General features: G+C 48.5%; 1 protein-coding gene across 2 annotated transcripts in view; it reads left to right on the top strand.

Annotated features, from left to right (window-relative positions):
* Positions 1-17,273, top strand: part of LOC144833910 (intercellular adhesion molecule 1-like) — a 253,982-nt gene that overhangs the window by 195,901 nt on the left and 40,808 nt on the right. For both annotated transcript variants that reach the window (XM_078689199.1, XM_078689200.1), the window contains one exon: positions 10,141-10,422. In XM_078689199.1, coding sequence (XP_078545325.1) covers positions 10,141-10,422 — 282 coding nt within the window. The remainder of the gene's footprint in view (positions 1-10,140; positions 10,423-17,273) is intronic.

The following is a 17,273-nucleotide window of genomic DNA, read 5'->3' as shown; positions in this document are numbered from 1 at the left end:
TAACTGAAGTACGCTTGATTTTCTTCTCATAATTTTTCTATCCACTACACTTATGCACATATTCACACATTTTATACAGAAGATAGAAGCCCTCCTCCCCAAATGAGAATTTAATGTCTCTGTTTGATTGTAAATAATTGTCAAATATAGAAGTTTTCTGAGAAATATTTGAAAAACCCAAAAAAACATAATAACATAATTTTGAATTAATAAAACTTTATTTGAAAGCAATCTCGGACTGAAAGAGTGGTCCATGCAGACGAGCTGCTTGTTCCTCGTTTTGCAAAAAATTAAAAGAAAAAACGGAGCAGTACTGGCACTTCGTTTTGTTGTTCATAGTATTTGGCGCAGCCTTACTGCGCTTTAGCCAAACCCTTGTTGTTCATTATTAATATAGATTCTAAATCCAGCACCTTATACCATTCAGCCAAGCTACCATCCACCCATGTAGCTAACAGAGCTGTGTAAAAAGCACTGACTCCGTCTTTGTAACTAGCAAAAACACCCGGTGGCAGCTAGACAGCATGAAAGTCCCTCCTTTACCCACGTGATTAACTTGAGCCAATCACCTTCTGGCCCTCGGCACAGGCGCTCTTAAGTCTACTGCAAGCGGGCCGCCCCACATGACTTGATCTCCTACCTTCCATCCCAGACCTGGAGCTAGATTCTAGCAGAATATAGACAGAAGGAAAGAGGAAACAATCGATGTATAGTGGAAAAAATATAAATAAAAGTATGCAAACAAGAATTTAAAGCAAGAATAAAGAAAATATGCAAGCCAGGGTGGGCCCACATAGCAGTAAGGAAGATGATTCCTGCAGCATGGCTGAAAATGAGCAGGCTGGAAGACAGCAAGGAGCCCCTCCCCTTAACACACTCACCCCAGTCCACACTGCCATTGGAGCACTAGCACCATTTAGTGAGTTGGCAGACCCTGCAACAGCAGCACCCAGATGGCACACATGGGTGGGTTGACTAGAAAACCTTTCTCGAGCTACCAGAGAGCCCAACAATGAAGTCAAGCGATCCTTACTTCTGCACTTTGCAGGCGATGAAATATACAAAATATTCCAGCACTTTCCTGCCACTGGAAGTGTTGATGACTGTGACACAGTCATAAAGGCACTAAATGCAAACTTCAACCCCCAATTCAATCCAGATTTTGAGCGATTCAAACTGTGCCAAGCCAGACAGAGGAGGAAGAATCAGTGGACACATTTTATGCTTAATTGCGAGCACTGGTAAGCATTTTCAGTGAAGATGACCAATCTAAAGAAGTCAGAGCCCAAATAATACCGAGATGCAGGTCTACACAACTAAGGCGTCTGATTCTATGACAAACTGCCATGCCACTGGAAGATATGCTGATACGTACACAAACCTATGACCTATCCTCCGCAAGGGTGCAAGAAATGGAGGAAGCTTTAAACAAAGGAGCAGAAGGATGACACCCACGGGCGAGCATGTCCTTCAAGATGGAAGTGGTAGACATTATCCAGAGCAAGCCAATGAATAGACCGGCGAAGGCAGGTCTCACCTCAGATGCCTCATGCCCGAACAGTGGCCTAGAAAACTACCCACTGGAATAGGGCCCAGTTGCAGGTGGCATGTGAATGTGCTCAGCATACAATATGCCAAACTCACTAGAGTGTGCAGAGGAGTTGAAAGAGAGCGAAGAGGACAAAGGTGACGCCCTTTAACCCGAATGCTCCGACAACTGTCCATTGACGAACAAACAGACACAGTGTAAAAGAACCCTGAGAAGTGGCAAAGTCACAAGTCCAGCCTGGAAGACGACAAAGAGAAATACATAGTTCTCATCTCTTACACGGTCCCCTGCGGTAAAGGCTAGAGGACCCACCCACGTTGCCAGATAACCGTCACAGGCACCATAGTACCTGCCCTGATCGATACGGGGGGCATCAGTGAACGTGATCACCCACAAACAGTACTTAATGCTGAACCCCCGTCCTCCCATCGATCCAACCTGCACTCGGATAAATGCCTGCAGCAGCAAAGAACCGCTGGTTTTGGTGGGAACGACAAACATACAAGTTCGACATGGAGAACAGAAGGTGACAGCTCGATTTCATGTCCCCGAAAAAGGAGAAACCACACTACTAGGATGACACACCTCTGAAGACTTAGAGCTAGTGTACTTGGTTAAGTAAATTCATGCCCTGCAGGTAGGCAACATTCTAGAGCAGTACCAGGGAATGTTCACCAGTCTGGGATGCCAAAAGGGGCCCCCAGTGAAGCTGCATATTGAATAAACAATCAACCAGCAGCCCTGAGACACCGGCATATACCATTATACCTGTACACCAGGCAGAAGAGGAACTAGAAAAACTTGAGAAGATGGATGTAATCGAAAAAGTATCTGGCCCGACACCATGGATGTTCCCGCTAGTAATCATAGAAAAACAAAGGCAGCTAGGAGCAATTAAGCTCTGCATTGACATGAGTCTACCTAACCAGGCAATACACAGGGAAAGATACCTAATGCCATTCATTGATGACATCATCGCAGACCTAAATGGTACAAAATGATTCTCTAAGCTGGACTTGAATGCTGGGTACCATCAAGTAGTACTCCATACAGACAGTAGATAAATAACTAAGTTCACGACCCACATAGGTCTGCGCCAATACAAATGGCTCAACTTTGGAATCTCATCAGCCATCAAAGTTTTTCAAAACGCTATTATGGAGACTCTGTCAGGACTCAAAGGAGTTTGGAATATCGGCGACAATATTCTCATCTTTGCATCCACCTTGGCTGAGCACCTCAAATGGCAGAAATCCACCCTGCAGCACCTGAAGGAACGTGGATTGACCCAGCCCAAGGACAAATGTTCTTTCTTCAAGTCTCAGGCAGAATTATTTGGCTTCATATTCTCAAAAAACAGTCTACCTGTAGACCCAAGAAATCAACGGCAATTAGGGAAGCATCAGCCCCAGACAATCCAATGGAAATCCACAGTTTTCTGGGCATGGCAACATACTGTGCACACTTTCTACTCAACGTGGCCATTCTGTCAGAACCCCTCCGGGCACTCACCAAGACTGGCGCTAAGTGGGGGCATGGCCAAGTACCTAAGATGGGGGAGTTGTTCTAAAGGCACTCCGCTCCATATCCCCGGTTATCCTGGCAATCCTGTGGTACACCAACGGGAAATTTGCCCTGCCTCCCAGGAGTTTACAGAAGAGCATACACTGATCCGGGCAAGGCAGCAGAGCCCTGAGTCATGGCGTGCAAAGTTAACATGCAGGCCCGGGTGGTGGTGCCCCTCGTCAGGCGAGAGAGGGCACAGCGCCGGCAGAGAGACTGCAACCCGAACCGCAGCAGCGCGGCTGTCCGGCCCGCCGTGTTCACTTGAGGGACAGGTGCAATGGAGCCATACCGGCAGGAGAGGCGGTTGTGGCAGAGCCGGTGGAGTCGTGTGGGGCCTTCACAAGCCCAGAAGGACTGGCCCCCCGCCTGCTGGACTGCGAGGTGAGGCGTGGTTCCCTGGAGGTCGCCCGGTGGATCGAGGGCGTCACAGCGAGTCCCACCCTAGCGGGAAACCCCTTGGATAGGCTGTGTCACCCGATTTGAGACCTCCTGTGCACCCGGTGGCACCTGAGGTGGCCTGGACGGATTCGGTGCCCTGAGCTGACAGCGGGGGATTCCGGGCCCACCCTGGAGGCCTGCCCGAGATTGAACCGGCCCGGTTGGTGCGGGGGGTCCCCCATAGAGCGGGGTGAGGCCTCCCCCCTCTCTCCCCATAGAGAGACTTGGGCACGGCAGAGTGCAGCAGGGCCTAGTGTTGAGGCCGCTGCACCTGCAAAAACCTATGGCCAGAACAGTGTGGATCAGGCCTCTTCCGTTTGAGGGAGGCCCCGTTGAGCCGGGAGGGGCCATGTTGGTGCAAGACTAGAGGAGCTGCGGAGCTGAGACCATGCTGGATGTGGCTGCATCAAATGATGTGTGACCCCCCGGAGGCGACTGGCTTATACCTGGAAAGGCCTTGGAGGCGGCGGAGGTGACTGGGGGCCTTCGCCTGTGACAAAGGCCGCTATCTTAGACAGCCCACATCCATTGAGACAAAGACACGTCAGGTGAGCCTGTGGTGCTGTTCAGCTGAGGTGGGGAGTGGGGGGGTCTGGAGGTCGGTCGGGCGTAGGCCCCCCCAGGTGCAAAGAGGTGCGGCAGTGGGTGACTACCTGGGTGACGCGGTGCTAGGAACAGTGTGGATGCCGGCTTGGGCCTATGCTGATCCTGATCTTATTTGACCACACAAAGATCATTGCTTGTCATAGGAGCGACTGGCTGAGATAGGGAAGGTCCGGGGGCCATTCGGGCCTAGGCCCCCCTTACAGGATCTTTCCTGTTCCGGCCTAGCAGGGCTGCAGCAGTTCTTGCATTCGGCCGGGGTGGACCCTGACCCAAATCAGCGATTTGAAAACCTGCATATGCTCACATAATGAGATTCATCCACAGGAAAACCTGCATGTGCAGCATTCACCCAAAGAGAAGCTCACTTAATGAGATGCAGCCACAGGAAAACCTGCCAGGAGACAATACCAAGCGGTGGGGTGACGTGTTGGGGCTGCAGGGACTGTATTGGAAAGCATCAGAAGGAAGCTATGAGGCCGTAGACACTGCTCTTGTGGAGTTACCAGGGCCGGACTGGGAACAGAAATCGACCCTGGCAAACTGCTCAGCTGCTCCCCCCCACCGGGGTGAGGGGGAGTGCAGCTGAGCAGTTTGCGAGGGCCGGTTTCGGCCGATTTTGTTGCCGGGGGCCGATATTGCTGGCCCAAAACCGCCCCCCACCCTAGCGGTCTACCGGGGAAACGCCCGGTGCCCGCTATGGCCAGTCCGGCATGGGAGTTACAGGTCACTCAGTGGTGGTGTGATACCCATGCAGCAGATGGGACTAAGACACACGATGTGTGATGACGTCTCTGTTAGTAAAAGTTGTGTGGTTATTGGGCTATTTACAGTGGTAGCACAGTGGCCATAAATTGGCTGCAACTGTACGGATTGTCGAGGTAGGAATGGTATGGAGGCAGCCACGATGATGCTCTAGAAAGTTGTGGTGGCTGTGTTTGATGTACGAGGTTGAGGTGGTCTTTGGCACTAGATAGAGGTGTGTGGCTGGGAAGTTTGAAGTAACCAAAGGGTAATAATACAAGTCAGCAAGGGCACCATGGTGGAACAATGTGATGTTTGGTGTACAAAGGTTTGGATGAAGATCTAGAGTTTAATGGAAACTGTAGTGGGAGAGGTCCACGGTGACAGAGATGAGTGTATTGAGGTGTGGTCAATTAAGGTTTTTTTTGTAGTCTATTGTCATTTATTTAGTGTACGCTTACCAAGCATGAGGTCTAAAACAAAAGTGTGACGTGAATGATGGTGGAGGGAGAGGACCCATTGATAAAGAGACCATAATGGTAGAGAGTGTGTGTAATGGACGCATTCATGGCGGCAGACGAGGCATTGTAGCACGTATGGACATGATGTTAGAGATATATGTGCCCAGCCATGGAGGAGTGTGGTGGGAGAGGTAGAGGTAGGCTTGGAGGAGTTCCAATGTGGAATTCATAGTTGAAGATCGGTAATGGGAAGTAGTGGGACTTCATGGTTGGGTTTGCGATGGTGGAGGCAAGAATAGTGGATGGGCCTCCATTATTAGGCACAGAGACATTACAGGAAGGTGCACACTTTATAATACAGGTTGCATGGTAGCAACGGAGAGGGTTCAATGGTGGTAGAATTGATGTATGACTAAAATTCCAGGGTAGTAGGGTACATGTATGAGAAAAGGTCGATAATAGTAGAGTAGCTGTTCGGTGTGGGGTGCGTGGTTGAAGGGATTCACTCTGACGGGTCACTTGTCAAACTGATGAATGGGGAGGGGTTCAGGATGGTTGGAAGAGATGTGTGATCAGGGGTCTATGGTGGTAGACAAAAAGTGTGATAAGGGCTTGAGGAGGTCCATAAGAGGTATGAAAAAGCTCCATGGTACTACACAATATGTATGGTTTATCGTGGTTGATGAGATGTACAACAAGAGGTCCAAGGTGGGAGACAGAATGTGTCTAACTGGTGGAGTAGGTGTATGAAAGAGCAGCCGGTGGTGGTGGAGATGTATAAAGAGAGGTGCATGGTGGTACATATGCGTGAGGGGGTACATAGTGGTAAATATGTGTGACATGGGGTGCATTGTGGTAGAGATGCGTGACATGGGTCCATGAAGGTAAAAGTATGTGACATGGGGTGAATGGTGGTAAATGTGCGACACAAGGGTTCCTTAGAGGCAGAGATGTATGTTGAGGGCTTCACAGTGGTAAAGGTGTGTGATCCGAGGTCTTTAGTGGGAGAGATGTCTCACCAGAGGTTCTTGGTGGTAGAGGTGGGTGATGTGGGGTCCACTGTGATAGAGATGTGTGATGCGGGGTCCACGGAGGTAGAGGTGTGTGATGCTGGGTCCACGGAAGTAGAGGTGTGGAATGCGGGTGCACATGGTAAAGGTGTGTGATGCGGGGTCCATGGTGGTAGAGGTGTGTGATGCGGGGTCCATGGTGGTAGAGGTGTGTGATGTAGGTACACAGTCGTAGAGGTGTGTGATGCGGGGTCCAAGGTGGTAGAGGTGTGTGATGCGGGTACACAGTGGTAGAGATGTGTGATGCATGGCAGTAGAGATGTGTGATGTGGGGTCCACAGTGGTAGAGGTGTGTAATGCGGGTACACGGTGGTAGAGGTGTGTGATGTGGGGTCCACAGCAGTAGAGGTGTGTGATGCAGGTACACAGTGGTAGAGATTTGTGATGTGGGGTGCACGGTGGTAGAGGTGTGTGATGCGGGTTCCACGGTGGTAGAGGTGTGCGATGCGAGGTCCACGGTGGTAGAACTGTGTGATGTCGGGTCCACGGCGGTAGAGGTGTGTGATATGGGGTCCACGGCGGTAGAGGTGTGTGATGTGGGCTTCACGGCGGTAGAGGTGTGTGATGCGGGTACACAGTGGTAGAGGTAGGTGTGTAATGTGGGGTCCACCACAGTAGAGGTGTGTGATGCAGGTACACGGTGGTAGAGGTGTGTGAAGTGGGGTCCACAGTGGTAGAAGTGTGTGATGTGGGGCTTCAAGGGGTGAGAGGTGTGTGAAGAGTGTCCCACTGTGTGGCAGATGTATGATGAGGGCTCCACAGTGGGCGACGCGTCATGAGGGGTTGTAGTAGCTGGGCAGGTGATGGCAAGTCGCCCACGAAGACGGATGTGGTGTATGGGAGGTGGTGGTGATGGCAGATGTGGTCTAATGATGGTCGGTCCATGGCGGCAGGGTGGGCTGTACAGGCTTGGGGTGCATAGCGGAAGGGTGTGGGTTGTACATTGGTGCAGTACAGTTGGGTGGGGGTGATCTGCAGATTACCAACCCACCATGGTACCCTCACAGCCCCTCACCTTGGGTCACCACCCAACTCACTCCATGTTCATCACAGACCGTGTGTGTCCGGTGCGAGCCCATTACCTGCAGTTCATTGCCACACGAAGTATTGTGGTAAAAAAATCAGTGGAAATGAAACCAAGCCTACAACACCCAGAATGCATCAGGGAGTCACTGGAAACCCCAGTCCGGGATAAAAAGCGTTAGTGAGTACATAGAGTGAGAGTACCACCCTAACCAGCGCATACAGCTCCTCGACCTCAGGAGCTCCTCCTTAAAGCACTGCATGTAATCATTTCCAGCTGCTGGAGACATTTCTGCTCCCAGGGGCCCCGCTGCTCCTGTGCCGTTAACCCCACTGCAAGACCTGCCCCCTGCCTCACAACACACAGGCCGCCCCCTCCAAACCACAGACACCAGGACTCTCCTTTCATCTCTGCTAATAGGATGAGCTTGAGATAAGGTGCCCAGGCACCCTCGCGCTTTGGGTTTCTGAGGGCTGCAATCACAGGGTTACCATTCAAGGTGCAAAAATCTGGGCATCTCAGCCCACAGTATGAACACAGCTCCAGCGCCTGTGATGTATGTATGTGGGAGTCTAGGACAGGATGCGCGGTCCTTTTATTTAATGCATTTTTATATAGCCCGGACATTACCCAAAGGCTTCTTCATGGGGTCCACTTGTGGTTTTGGGGTGAGGGGTTCATGGATAAATAGGAGAAGCCTCCATGGAAGACATCAGGAGTGGAAATGATGCTGGCATGGGGCAAAGGGGGGTGGAGCGTGCATGCAGGCGGTGAGGGGAGGGAGGAGGGGGTGGGACCCGTGTTTGTGGGGGGTGGTGGGCGGTCTTTGTTCAGATAAAGGTTAATGATGATAATGGAGGCTCAGGGCCGGGGGGATGGACACTCACTGTCACACGCCGGGTATACTACTTCCCACGCTAGGGCAGCCGCTGCTTCATCAAGGCCCACCAATCCCACCGGTCTGTCGGATCCGACTCTATGGTAAATCAGCGGCCTGATCGGGGTAATCCACTGGTTTCCCGAGAGATCCAAGGGTGCGCAAAGAACCGGTGGTCCGCGGCGCTGGGAGGGTCCATGGGGGTCGACACCCGAGGCACCGGGCCCCAGTCTCAGCACCAGAACTGGGGGGCAAAGCGCTGGGCGAGCGTGAGCACAAAGGATTCTAAAAAACACAAGTTTCCAATCCGAGAACAAGCATTTGCAATGCATACGTGCCACAGTCATTCAGAAAGTACACATAAATTGATCCACAAATTCAGTGTGGGTGAAGTCTATGCTCGTGTGCACCTCATTGCCACACCTATACATACAGGTTAAGAAAGTTGAGCCTAATCAAGGGTTGGCGAACATCAAACAAAAGACATGAAAGAGTTCTGGTTCAGTACTGACAGGCGTCTGTCACACCATACGCATGCACTTGAGAAGGCGATGAAAAAATAGAAGCTAGTCTTCAGTTTGTGAACATTAGGTAAACATAGGAACGAAGTATAGGGGGGTGAACCGCTCGTCCTGGCAGACCTAGTTGTCACACCTACCAGCACAGAAACGTCACAACTTAGGTTCTAGAGCATCAGACAAAAATTATCAGCAAAATTAGGGCTGTCAGTGCGGAGTCCTCCGTTTAGCAGCGTGTAACTTTTACAGGCTGTTATACTGCCATCTAGTGGTTGGTTCTGAAATTTCCTTTGAAATGAAAAGTTACTTATTTCCTGCGTTGTTGGCTGTATGCAGGGCACAAGTCCTAAAACAAGCGTGCGTGGGAGCATGTGAGCGCGCAGTGGGAGCGTGTGAGGCAGAGAGGAGACTCCAATGCGCATGCACATCGCCTGTCCATGCGCGGCCATGGTTTGTCTCCCTTCGCGCACCAAACCAACAACAATAGTCTCACCAGGCGAAGGAGCACATGCGCTGCATTCGCTTGGCAAGACCTAAAGAAAAGGAGTGCTTACAGACTAAATAAGACATGCTGGGTCGCATCCAAAGTAAAGGGCCAGTCGTCATGGGTGCTTACGAATGCAGACAAGCCGGTACCATGGAGGGACTAACAAGCCTAATAAGGACTCGCAGGCCAGCGTTTACGACGGACAATGACAAGTCAATGACAAATATGGGCAGAGAGTGGGCGGGGCTTCAAGTTCATACTCCACTACTGTATGCCTCGCAGCAGCGCATGCGCCGCTCAGGCTCGTCCTAAAAAGTGTTTCCCTTTCCTTGTAAAACAATGCGTTTCGTGCAGTACATCTATATATAAACACAGGGAACCAATCGCTTTGTCATCAGTGCAAGCTTTTGAGCAGCGATTCGCTAGTCTTGCCTCGCATAATAGTATGTCTGTCTTAAAAAGCAGCAGGTGAACACGAAGATATAGCTTATCCCCTGCTGGATCTTTAATCAGAGATAGCTGTAAATGTCATATAAAAAGTGCTCAGTGTGACATGGCAGATTAACCATTCGTAATACTTAATTCCGTTTTTAGTGTGACAGAACCATTTTCAGTTTTGCTGTTTCTAGGATCTGGCATTCACAAAGCCAGACCTAAAAAGTGAAAGGCTTCATATGTGTCTTACCTATTAATTTGTAAACATTTATTGATGTCTGTTGCCTGTCCTCACCTGTCTCTTTTTTAAGCAAATTCGCATTATTAAAAAAAAGTTAATTTTCTCTCTTCTTTGTATATGTCTTCAGACTTTCCTGATCCGGTACTTCAAATATTCCCAAAAAGAGCAGAGCTGCCAGTTGGTACAGAGGTGAATGTAACCTGTGATGTTGTGGAAACCTATCCGCGCGAGGTTCAGCTGAGCATCCGAATCGGTACCCTCCTGGAACCCTGCGAGATGGAATCTCCCACCTCCTGCACCTATACCCTGACGGTGCAAAAGGAACACGTTGGAGTGACTGCTGCCTGTGAGGCGACTATGCGCGCAGCAAACCTGACGAGGAGAACCTCCGAGACACTGAATGTTGTTTGTGAGTATCAGGGATGGTGCCCTCCACACCCCCAAATTCAGAGCTGCCCAGCCATGTTCTTTATTGCAATTAGGTTTTTATTGTTAATTGCCATTTGTATAGCACACAATCAGCAGTTAGTATGGCTTTGCAATGCCTTTTTGTAGTGATGATGCTGACACCTTTTCTTCCACCTTTAACTCTCCTCTGCTCAGCACAGCGCCTGGTTGCTTGCCAACTAGCTCCATTCGATCAATCAATCAGAGTACTGGTAAAGCGCGCTACCTACCCGTGAGGGTCTCAAGGCGCTGAGGGGAGGGGGGTGCCGTTACTTCTCGAAGAGCTAGGTCTTGAGGAGTCTTCTGAAGGCGAGTAGGTCTTGAGTCTGCCGTATGTGGGTAGGGAGGGTGTTCCAGGTCTTGGCGGCGAGGTAGGAGAAGGATCTGCCGCCGGAGGTCGTTCGTTGGATGCGGGGGACGGTGACGAGGGCGAGGTTGGCAGAGCGGAGCTGGTGGGTGGGGGTGTAGAAGCTGAGTCTGCTGTTCAGGTAGGCTGGTCCGGCGTTGTGGAGTGCTTTGTGTGCGTGGGTGAGGAGTTTGAAGGTGATCCTCTTGTCGACAGGGAGCCAGTGTAAGTCTCTCAGGTGGGGGTGATGTGACTGCGACGGGGGACGTTGACGATCAGTCGGGCGGAGGAGTTTTCGATGAATTGGGGGTCCTACAGAGAGGTTAGCCGAATATGTAGATGTGATTTTGGGTCCCTTGGTTAGAAACTTACCGTCTTATATCCAAGACTCCAAACACATTCTTAATCTTTTGAGCGACTTGGAATGGCAACCAGACACTACCCTAGTTACCATGGATGTGGTAGCACTCTACACCAGCATTAATCCGAGTTTAGGGTTAGAAGCCATCACTCGAGTCCTATCCAACAGGCCGGCATCCCTTTGGGCACATACACAGATGCTGATCACCATGATGAATCTCATACTTAACAATAACTTCTTTATTTTTCACAAACAATGGTACCAACAGAAACGGGGAGTGGCCATGGGCTCCAAGTTCTCACCATCGTTTGCTAATTTGTTCATGGGTGCATTTGAAACAGACCACATTTGGGGCACTAAAGGGAGTCTTTACACCGACTCAATCTTGTTTTGGGGTCGATACATAGACGACTGTATCTTACTATGGACTGGCTCCGACGAACTACTGCTAACCTTTTTCAACCATCTTAACTCCAATCTGTGGGAACTCAGTTTCACCATGAAGTACAGCAAAACCAACATAGAATTTCTTGATCTTGAATTCTATGTGAAAAATAACACCTTACAAAGTAAGTTACATAGAAAACCTACATCCTGCAATTCCGTGCTACGAGCAGACAGTCATCATCCATTTCACCAAATCAAATCCATACCGTTTGGGGAATTTCTCCGCGCGAGACGGAACTGCAGTGAGGATAACGAGTTTGACCTCACGCTGAAAGACATGAGTAGGCGCTTTGATAAACGTGGCTATTCTAAGACAATCCTGACTAAAGCTAGCAAGAAAATGAAAAAAATTAAGAGAGTGGAAACTCTAACAGGGAAATCCAACCAAAAATCACAAGAGAAATCAATGAGATTAATCACAGAATTTAATGCACTCCATCACCAAATCAGGAATAGCATGACCAGACACTGGCGGCTGCTAAAAGAAGACGCAGTCTTAAAAGATATCATCCCAGAAACTCCCCAGATTACATTTCGCAAAGGGAGAAATCTAAGGAATAGACTCAGTCCTACTGTTCCTCGAAGTGACATTGCTCCTAACTGGCTAACCCAAAAGAGCAAAGGTTTTTTCAAATGTGGTTTCTGCACTATGTGCAAGTGGGCCAAACATAACACTAAGGGCCAGATGTAGGTAGGCTTTTACCGGGTGGTAACGGCCGAATTCGGCCGTTACCACCCGGTAAAAGCAATTTGACATGTAGGTCCCTGTAATTTACAGACTCGGTAAATTTACCGATAGGTAAATTTACCGAGTATGTAAAATACCGAGTCGGTATCATTACTGATTCCGGACAATTGGTATGTAGGTGGGACTCTTCTGAGTCCCACAAGCAGTACAACATCGGTATTTTACCATCAAATACTACTTGATGGTAAAATACCGTTTCTGGTGTGCATGCACATGTGTGCATGCACACCTATGCCATATGACAGGCAGACCTGCCCTTAGGGCAGGTATGCCTGCCACATGGCACCCGAGCCTCTTTTGGGGGTGCCAGAGGGTGTCAAAGTGACACCCCCTGCACCCTTGTGACAGTCGGTATTTTCCGATGTGGTAAATACCGACCGGTATATGCCCAATCAATCCTATGGGCTTCAAAGCCCATAGGAATGCATGGGCATTAACTGGTCGGTATTTACCACATCGGAAATTACCGACTGTTTCCGATTCGGTAATTGCACATCTGCAATTACCTACATCTCGGTATTTTTATTTTCCGACCTCTTAAATACCGAGTCGGTATGACTCGGTATTTAAGAGGTCGGTAAATAAAAATTACCTACATCTGGCCCTTAGTCTTTTAAGGGCCCTTCTGAAGAAACATATGACATCAGGGTCAACATTAACTGTACCACTAAATACGTAATTTACATCATCCAATGCACGTGTGGCAAACAATACGTGGGGAGTACAATTAGAGCTTTGAAAGACAGAATCGCAGAACATATGAGAGCTATACAGAAACAGGATCCCAGATATCCAGTTGCCCTACATGTAGCCACATGTCAAAAAAACGTGGAAGATGTCCGAGTGTGCTTCTTTGGCATAGAAACAGTACCTATGCATGTGAGAGGAGGTAACCGGGAACTCAACTTAAGACGGAAAGAAGCAACCTGGATTATGCGTCTGCGGAGCATTGAGCTCGGATTGAATTACGACCCGGAGCTTCAATTCTTTCTGGGCGACTAAAATCAGTGAGAGTAATAGACTGTAAAAAATCTTTAATAAGATCTCTATCACAGACTTTGTACCTATTTCTAAAGAAACGTGCTCAATCAGTGATTGTATATAGTTTGTTTTTGCACTTGCGCTGCATATTATAGGTTAAATGTTATTTTTAACGTGCATTTTGTGAAACAAATCCCCTCCTTTTTCTCAACCCGACTTTTTTGAACCCCCCCCCAATCCCATTTGTGTATATATACTTTATTGTTTGTCATATGTTTACCAATGTCTCTACTATATATGTTTTCCAGGCATACTATCTGCACACATAATTGTATTGTTCTTAGTTCACGCATTAAGGTCGTCTTTTTGTGTTTCTCACGGAACACTAGAGAGGTTCTACACTTTACCCAAACATTTAAATTTATCGTCGCTACTAACTGTATAACCGCAATCTAAATAATTATCACTCCAAAACATTCGCTCGCATACATTTGGACTCTCCAACTCAAAGAGAGATTATGAAGCCGGAGACGCTCTAATAAGAAACACTGTATGGATGAGTGTGAACTACGGCAGAGAGTAACTCTTCTCTTTTTTGCCATAACTCAGCGAGTGAACACACAGACTTACGGTCTAGTGTTTCTCAATCAGGGAGGGAGCGTTCAGCACATATACCGGCTTTACTTCCGGCTCGGCGTCCGTCTTTGAAAAACGGCGCCGGGCATCTCAAGAGGGAGACAGAGAATCATTAGGTAAGCGTGTATACAAAAACATGCGGGCTACCCAGTATTGTCCAAGGATTCGACCTTAGTGTACTCACTTATCAAAACGGTCGATACCAGTTACCGACAAGAACCCTCTTCTTGTTTTCCTGTCTATCTATCTGTAGGTGCTATTACCGCGTGGCTACTAGGGCATATCTGCCCCACCACGAGCATTTTTCTCCGCCCGGGTACATCATAGACCCAGTAAAACCAAGGTATGTTCAACTTGGAGTGTGTAATTTGGCTCAGCCATATTTAGGATAACAGCCTGGTGGTTAAATATATACATGTGTCATATTATTCTTTAGATTTTGGAATTACGATTCATTATCTCGACGACGACCCTTGACTTTAGACACCGAATAGGTGCCATCATTTAAACTAACGATTTCCTCCAAAGGTGAGTGCGAATGACTCCTCGCAGTTTCACGTCGTAAAAAACCCCCTTGTCTAGAATCTAATTACTAAGCCAAATGGCCATAAACATAATATCATAATTTTTGGGTCTTGCAATTATATATAACGAACACGCTCAATAACTCCCGTTCCTTGTGAACTTTGACAGGTATCTATAATAGCCGCAGGACATATAAAATAGGCTACAGGAGCCCTATTTCATACTTCAGTTAACAAAATGTGATTTTCATAATGTGATGTCTCTCCTTGATACGTTAGAGCAACCACTCTGCACAAGTCACTTGGGTTCTCGTATGTTTTTAAGGTATCACTGACACTTTCACGCGCTCACCTTGAATTACGGCAAACCAGTCGTCTTGTCTCAATTTTACCTCTCTAGTGCCAACATGCATACAGTATTCAGCAATATGTAGTTTGGGTCCAACTTTTGACATCCATATCGGACCACACACTAAGTCACAGTATTGGCATGCTTCTATTCACTTGGGTGTAACTCACCAAGTCACAATTGGAGTCTGTCTGGCAACAGAACATGCTCCCAAAACAATTTATTTCTGTTTCTCATCCAGCCCTGAAGATTCGCAGACTGTTCCCTGCGATGAAACATGTGTTGGCTTGTGTTAAGGGACAATAAACAGAAGTATCTACACCAACGAACCTGGATATTATTCTGTACATCTAGACTTTGAACTATCGATTTTTGAAGAGTGTGTTACGGTTGATACTGATGCTAATATCCATTCTTGTTACTTAAACACCACACGTACTACGTGATCTGGACTTTGAATGTGTATATGTGCAGGGGCATAGTTGTTTATACTTTTCATTAGTGAAGATCAGTCCGCTGATCATCCTTTGGAGCGGTTCAGGGGGTAACACCGCTCGCCTCATTGCCGATACAACAACCATACTTGAATCCACCATCTAGTGGTAACCCGGGAGATGCGCCTATCCAATCTGGAAATTGTAAATACCCCTTAGCTGCTCTCTGCGTTTTCGATGCGTTGTAGTCATCGTAGGTGCTTGGCTGGGATTCCTGCGTAGAGTGCGTTGCCGTAGCCCAGTCTGCTGCTGACGAGGGCCTGTGTCTCTGTGCTTCTTGTTTCGGCCAAGATCCACTTGTAGATCCTGCGGAGTATGCGGAGGGTGTTGCAGCAGGAGGAGGATACGGCGTTGACCTCTTTAGACATGGAGAGGGAGGAGTCAAGGATTAATCCTAGGTTGCCTGCATGGTCGGTGGGTGTCGGTGCTGTTCCCAGTGTGGTCGCCCACCAGGAGTCGTCCCAGGCTGAGGGGGTGGGTCCGAGAATGAGGACCTCCATCTTGTCCGAGTTCAGTTTCAGGCGGCTGCTTCTCATCCAGTCGGCGACGGCCTTCATTCCCTCGTGGAGGTTGGTTTTGGCGATGTGTGGGTCCTTGGTGAGGGAGAGAATGAGCTGGGTATCGTCGGCGTAGGAGATGATGTTGAGGTTGTGAATGCGGGCCACTTGTGCGAGGGGGGCCATGTAGACGTTGAACAGCGTCGAGCTGAGGGATGAGCCAAGGGGGACGCCGCAGATGATGTCGGTAGCTTCGGATCTGAAGGGCGGGAGGCGGACGCTCTGGGTTCTGCCGGAGAGGAAGGACCTGGTCCAGTCAAGGGCCATCTCTTGGATTACGGCTTCTAGGAGTCGTGTCTTTAGATTGCGATGACAGACCGTGTCGAAGGCGGCTGACAGGTCCAGGAGGATGAGGGCTAATGTTTCGCCGTTGTCTAGTTGGTGCCTGATGTCTGTGGCGGCGATGAGGGCTGTCTCGGTGCTGTGGTTTCGTCTGAACCCGGACTGGGACGGGTCCACAATGTTGTTGTCTTCCAGGTGGAGGGCCAGTTGCATGTTGAGAATTTTTTGATGACCTTCGTCGGGAACGGGAGCAGGGAGATGGGCGGGAAGTTCTTGAGGTCCTTGGGGTCTGCCTTGGGCTTCTTGAGGAGCTCCGCGCCAAGTAGAACTGAAAGAAGGCACTATATTTGAATGTACATGTGAGGTGCACTGACAGTGTAGTGTCACCAAGAGGGGTTAAATTTAGCTTAGGTTTAGGTTAAGAACAAGGGTTAGGCTTGAGGTAAGGAGTTAGTTTAGGTTTTAAGGGCTAGGGAAAAGGTTTGGATAAGGAGTAGATGCGGCTTTGCGGCCAGAGCTCCCGACTTTGGAACTGGGGTACCAATTTCGAGTCCCGGCGTTGACTCAACACCCTGTGATTCTGGGCAAATCACTTAATTTCCCCGTGCCCAAAAAAATTAAAAATCTTACCTTATGCAGCAAGTAGCAGGGTTAGGAAGCAACACATGGGTATTGTTTTTAGTAAGTTTTGATCCGTTTGGGTTAGAAACAGTTTTTTTGCTAAAATCTAAATAAAATATGCAAACGATGATGGATCACGTGGCAAGTGCGGTAAATCCCTAATCATGAGCTAAACAATGTGGCCGCTGACTCTCATGTTTCAGGGGAAGAGGAGCCATCTTGTTTCTCCACTCCACGATCACACAAAATCACAGTCCTCTACAACAGCAGGAGGTCAGCAAATTGACGTAATAAAAATGAATAAATATGCCAATTAACCTTTATTTGCTATGATTTTCCTTTTTAAGATTTAAGTAGATTATCATCATTTTTTTTTTGCACAACCACAGATTACCTTTTCTACCCACTACACAAGTGCTTTGAAGCAACCTGGTGGCAAGATTAGCGCTACAAATACATTTAAACGT

The sequence above is a fragment of the Lissotriton helveticus genome, chromosome 1_1, assembly GCF_964261635.1.
Source record: "Lissotriton helveticus chromosome 1_1, aLisHel1.1, whole genome shotgun sequence".
Taxonomy (NCBI): domain Eukaryota; kingdom Metazoa; phylum Chordata; class Amphibia; order Caudata; family Salamandridae; genus Lissotriton; species Lissotriton helveticus.
The sequence above is the reverse complement of the archived record's forward strand: the minus strand, read 5'-3'. Positions and strand labels throughout refer to the sequence as shown.